Source organism: Mangifera indica, chromosome 11 (assembly GCF_011075055.1).
Source record: "Mangifera indica cultivar Alphonso chromosome 11, CATAS_Mindica_2.1, whole genome shotgun sequence".
Lineage (NCBI taxonomy): Eukaryota > Viridiplantae > Streptophyta > Magnoliopsida > Sapindales > Anacardiaceae > Mangifera > Mangifera indica.
In genome coordinates this window covers 6,870,817-6,876,927 of record NC_058147.1, presented here as the reverse complement: position 1 = coordinate 6,876,927, position 6,111 = coordinate 6,870,817, and the positions used below count along the sequence as shown (strand labels likewise).

Genomic DNA, 6,111 nt, shown 5'->3' with positions numbered 1-6,111 from the left:
TTTAGAAAGTAGAGATAAATAATATCTGCAGTAAAACATTTGGTCCTTTTTTTTTTTTTAATAATGAGGAATCCCATTCTGGCCTCACGATTGTTAGATTAGATAGATCAAAAGTTATTTTGAGTCTAATGATTCACCTCATAATCATTGGATCGGATAGAACATGAGTTTTTTTTTCACTCTGGTGCTAACGGGTCTCGAAACCAAGCTGTCCTGCGAGATTGTATAGAGACTTTACAATTTTTACCAATCAAACTACCCATTCGAGTCAGTCGGCTGCTATTTCCCACCATGGAAAAGCTTGTGTTGTTGCCATACACTCCGAAACTTTCTCCTCAATTATTGTCCCCTATTTATATGTAAGTGGCTGCATTTATTCTGTAACTAAAATAAGAGACTTGCTACCATTGGCACATACCTGGACAAACAGAAACTTAAATTATAACATTATCATATAATTCATGGTATGTTTCTGAAAGCGGTCATTTTTTGAAATATAATGTACAGACAGTGTTTCCCAATTTTTTCTATTTTGAACCCACTTTCTCGAAAGATACATTTTCCTAATAGGGGTAAGAGATTGAAGACTTTTCTTTCACTGATGCTGGGAAAAGAACATTTGAGATGTGGGTGCATGAACATGAAGGATGAGTTTCAATTCAAAGCAAAAATCCAAATGGAAGAAGTTGCAATTTCAAAGAGGTCACTAGTTATGGTTGGGGAATCACTTGCCCCCACCTTCCATAACTTACTCCAAACATTTCATTTCATTTCCTTATTCTTATCTACTTGTATTACCAAATAATTCATACATCTAATCATCATCTTTTCTTACTTAAATCACACTTATTTCATATTAATTATCAACACTATGATTGATTGGTCAAGAAGTCTATTGTCTGAGCTTTGAATCATGTTAGTCAAAAGTTTAATCTTGAAATATCACCAGATGAATTTTAAACTCATACCTTCTTATGCATGAAATCTCTCTATTATCACTTAAACTACTCCTTAGAGATAATCAATGGTAGACTCAAAAATAAAATTAAGAAGGGTTAATATTGAACCAAAGTAAAATATATTATAGTTAATAAAAAAAATAAGAAAATTTAAAAGACTTAATATAAAAATTTAAGAATTATTTATATTTTATATATGTAAAATTGGAAAATTTTTCAAAATTTAAGGTGGTTGAGAAATTTTACAGGAATCAAATTGAAATTTTTTAAAAGTCAAGACCCTCCTTAACCCCACCTTGATTCGCCCCGGTGATAGCTTTTTCATTCAATATCTTTTTATATTAAAAATTGACAGATTTTGTCCAACAATTTAAGGCATTCACTTCATACAAGAGAATAGCAAAAACCAAATTAATAATGCATATTCAAGTACAGACATGTGAATGGGTCCTCTGTGAATGAGGGCATATCTTACTATTTTACTTATTCAATTTTAATTAAATTATTTCCTTTCTCAAAATCAGTGGCTTACTTTAATTGTTTGATGATAACAACTTTACATCAGATTTTGAGGCCTTACCATTGTTATGTCTCTGGAAAAAAAGTTGTTGTGTCTACCTCATCTTTCTGGTGTTGTTTTGTCATTTTCAGTCGACTGATCGTCATGCATTTCCTTTCATTTCATTTTTAACTCTCCAGAAGATGAACAGTGTCTAAGTATTTGGATTCTCTGGCTATATGTATCAGTATGTGAAATGCAAACGTTCACAAGACAGGAAGTAAAACCATAAAATCTACCAAAACCCAGATGTAGAAGTGAAGGGGACAATGCCATTTGCACTGCAAATATTCTTCTTTATTGCATAACTTGATAGAACAAATTATTTTAATGAGAGTGGTGTGTTGCGTCACAAAATCTTGATAGATCTTAAAAGCAAAGTACACTTGAAATATGCGGCATGATATACAGTATGCAGTATGTACTGTTGTGATTGAAGTTGCCAATAATCTTGAAGGGGACAAGCTTTTCAAAACCCCAATTATAAAGTATACAATCTAATCTGAACACTCCATCAGTTATACCAAAACATTCATCTGATATAAATCTTTTTATTTTTTTCCATTGCCTTTCTCAGCCTACTTCAATACAACAAATGAATGCTTTTCCTGAAGCTGAAATAAAAGCCTCTAAGATTGTATAAAATATCACTGTTCTTCTCTTTCCTGAAAATTTGGAAGAAACTGAGGGCCTGGTGCCGGCAGTGCTTCATTATTCAGGATAAAAGCTACCTCCAGAGAGAATTAGATGAGATAGAACACTTGCAAGACACAAAAGCTCATCATGTCAAGCAATGCAATCATAATTATTCTTTTGTTTCTTAACATTTGTTTGTTTCCAGCCATCTCTGCTTTGAACCAAGAAGGTCTCTCTCTACTTTCATGGCTTTCAACTGTTGAGTCTTATTATTCTGCTAATTTTTTCACTTCATGGAATCCAGCACACCCAACTCCATGCAACTGGGACTATATCAAATGTTCTGGGGATGGTTTTGTTTCAGAAATCACTATAACTTCTATTCATATTCCTTCAAGCTTTCCCTCTCAGCTTCTTTGCTTTAGTCATCTCACCACTCTAGTGCTTTCAAATGTGAACCTCACTGGAGAAATTCCCCCTGCAATAGGAAATTTCTCTTCATTGATCAACTTGGACCTCAGCTTCAATGCTTTTACAGGGAATATTCCAGCCGACATAGGAAAGTTAGCTGAGTTGCAGTTACTGTCACTTAACTCCAACAACTTACATGGTGAGATACCAAAAGAATTTGGAAACTGTTCGAAGCTTCGACAGCTTGAACTATTTGATAATCAGCTGTCAGGAAAGATTCCAACTGAATTAGGAGAGTTGCAGGATCTAGAAATCTTCCGGTTGGGTGGTAATTCAGGAATTCTTGGTGAAATTCCAGAGCAAATATCAAATTGCAGGAAACTAATGCTTCTTGGCCTGGCAGATACTGGGATTTCAGGACAGATTCCAAGTAGTATTGGGGAGCTGAAGAATCTCAAGACTCTTTCAGTTTACACTGCCAACATTGCCGGTTATATTCCACCAGAGATTGGTAACTGCTCAGCTTTAGAGGACTTGTTTCTGTATGGAAATAAAATTTCTGGGAAGATCCCTGAAGAATTGGGTTCATTGAAAAATCTCAAAAGGTTGTTGTTATGGCAGAACAATCTGAGTGGGAGGATTCCTGGAACTTTGGGGAACTGTACTAGTTTGACAGTCATTGATGTCTCGTTGAATGTTCTAAGTGGTAAGGTTCCTGTGTCTCTTGCAAATTTAGCTGCATTGGAGGAGATTCTTCTGTCTGAGAACAACATTTCTGGAAGGATACCATCATTTGTTGGCAATTTTTCAAGCCTAAAGCAACTGGAGTTGGATACCAACAAATTTTTTGGTGAGATTCCACCCACTATTGGGCAGTTAAAGGAGCTTTCACTGTTCTATGCCTGGCAGAATCAGCTACATGGAAGCATACCGGATAAACTGGCCAACTGTGAAAAACTTCAAGCATTGGATCTTTCACAAAATTTCCTTACCGGTTCAGTTCCGAGTTCCCTTTTCAATCTCAAGAACTTAAGTCAGTTGCTGTTGATATCAAACAGATTTTCAGGTGAAATTCCACCTAATATTGGCAATTGCACTGGCTTGATCCGTTTAAGATTAGGATCAAACAACTTCTCTGGTCATATTCCATCAGAAATAGGGCGTTTACATAGATTGAGTTTCCTTGAGTTGGCAGAAAATCAATTCACGGGAGACATTCCTCCCGAAATTGGTAATTGCACTCAACTAGAAATGGTAGATTTGCATAAAAATAAACTTCAAGGAACAATCCCCACATCTTTTGTATTCCTTGTTGGCCTTAATGTTTTAGACCTTTCAAGGAACAGTATAGGAGGCATTATTCCTGAAAATTTGGGCAAGCTTACATACTTAAACAAACTGATGGTCAGTGACAACAACATTACTGGCTTGATTCCAAAGTCACTAGGACTCTGTAAGGATTTGCAGCTCTTGGATATGAGCAGCAATAGGATCACTGGTTCCATCCCCGAAGAGCTTGGTCGCTTGCAAGGACTTGATATCCTCTTGAACTTGAGTTGGAATGCTTTAACAAGCCCCATTCCAGAAAGCTTCTCAAACCTCTCGAAACTTGCCAACTTAGACCTCTCCAATAACATGCTATCAGGAAGCTTGAGAGTACTGGGTAGTCTTGACAACCTTGTTTCGCTGAATGTCTCAAACAATAATTTTGCAGGTCTCCTTCCCAGTACCAAGCTCTTTAATGACCTTCCTGCTTCTGCATTTTCTGGGAATAAAGAGCTCTGCATTAACAGAACTCAGTGTCACATAAAAGATAGTCTTCGTGGCAAGAAATCCAACATCAGTCTTATCACCTGTGCTTTTCTCAGTGTAACTGTTACTATGCTGATTATAATCTTTGGAGTTATGATATTTATCAGATATTGTGGAGACACATTTAGAAGGAATGATGATGAAGAAACTGATTTGGAATGGGATTTCACCCCATTTCAAAAGCTTAATTTCTCAGTAAATGACATTGTGGCCAATCTTTCAGATGCAAATATTGTTGGTAAGGGTTATTCCGGGATGGTTTACCGTGTTGAGACTCCAACAAAACAGGTTATTGCAGTAAAGAAGCTATGGCCATTAAAGAATGGTGAGCTTCCAGAGAGAGACTTGTTTTCTGCAGAAGTCCAGACTCTTGGATCAGTAAGGCATAAAAACATAGTGAGGCTTCTGGGGTGTTGCACCAATGGAAGAACTAGATTGCTCTTGTTTGATTACATCAGTAATGGAAGCTTGGCTGGATTGCTCCATGAGAAGAAGGTTTTCTTGGATTGGGATGCAAGGTACAAGATTTTACTGGGAGCAGCTCATGGTTTAGCTTATCTTCACCATGACTGTATTCCTCCAATAGCTCACCGTGATATCAAGGCAAACAACATCTTGGTAGGACCACAATTTGACGCTTTTCTTGCAGACTTTGGACTTGCAAAGCTTGTTGATTCTTCAGAAAATTCAAGAGTCTCCAACTTAGTTGCAGGGTCCTATGGCTACATTGCTCCTGGTGAGTTAATTTGGAGCAAACATGTGTTAATTCTTCCTCATTGGCCTAATCATTCCCTTTGTTAAACTTAAGACAACCCATTTTTGTTAATTTCAAAATGTTTTGATTTAACATCAAAGAAAAACTCACAAACTTAGATGTATTCTTCTCATCGATTAAGTTTCCATTTCTTAACTTTGCAGAATATGGATACAGCTTGAAGATCACAGAGAAGAGTGATGTGTACAGCTATGGTGTAGTACTTCTAGAGCTCATAACTGGAAAAGAACCAACTGATAACCAGATTCCGGGCAGCATCCACATTACCACTTGGATCAACAGGGAACTTAGAGAAAAGAAAAAAGATTTCACAACAATTCTTGACCAGCAACTACTAATGAGATCAAGTACACAAATTCGAGAAATGCTTCAAGTTCTAGGAGTGGCTCTCCTCTGTGTACATTCTTGCCCTGAGGAACGACCAACAATGACAGATGTAACAGTAATGCTCAAGGAGATCAGACATGAAAATAATGAAGATATAGAAAAGCCAAATTCTCTTGGCAGAGTAGTGTCCAACCCAAAAGCAGCAGTTCATTGTTCTAGTTTTTCTAGATCATCAGAACCTCTAATTAGATCGCCCTCCTAACTGCATACTTCACTTGCGCATCAGTTTTTCATCAGTATTAGTTTTTCAAGTAACCTAATAATTTGTATAGATTGATAACTTGTAGTACCAATAATTGTCAAACTGTTGGCTCATTGACTTTGTATTACTGAATCTTGTATTTTACATGTAGTTCAATCATCCTTCCATTCATAGTTCAAAATTAGAGAAAAAAATGAAAGCAAATGACAAAATGACACATCTTTCTCAATAAGTTGCAATTTTCTACAGAAATAAGGCATTTTCTAATGAATCACAAACTAACTCTCTTTATCTATTTCCCCAAATCCAGTGCATTTATATCTGTGAAGATATGCATATACTCCAAATTAAGGGACCCAAATATCATCAA

General features: G+C 36.3%; 1 protein-coding gene across 1 annotated transcript; it reads left to right on the top strand.

The window, feature by feature from the left end:
• Window positions 1–2,027: 2,027 nt before the first annotated feature.
• Window positions 2,028–5,900, top strand: LOC123229022 (LRR receptor-like serine/threonine-protein kinase RGI2). Its single transcript, XM_044654578.1, has 2 exons — window positions 2,028–5,113; window positions 5,296–5,900. Exons 1-2 carry the CDS (start codon window positions 2,302–2,304, stop codon window positions 5,739–5,741), a joined length of 3,258 nt encoding a protein of 1,085 aa, XP_044510513.1. The 5' UTR covers window positions 2,028–2,301; the 3' UTR covers window positions 5,742–5,900.
• Window positions 5,901–6,111: the final 211 nt, after the last annotated feature.

Coding starts and splice junctions, on each gene's coding strand:
- LOC123229022 (XM_044654578.1), top strand. CDS start 2,302: ATGTCAAGCAATGCAATCATAATTATTCTTTTGTTTCTTAACATTTGT. Junction 5,114..5,295: donor CTATGGCTACATTGCTCCTG/GTGAGTTAATTT, acceptor TTAACTTTGCAG/AATATGGATACAGCTTGAAG.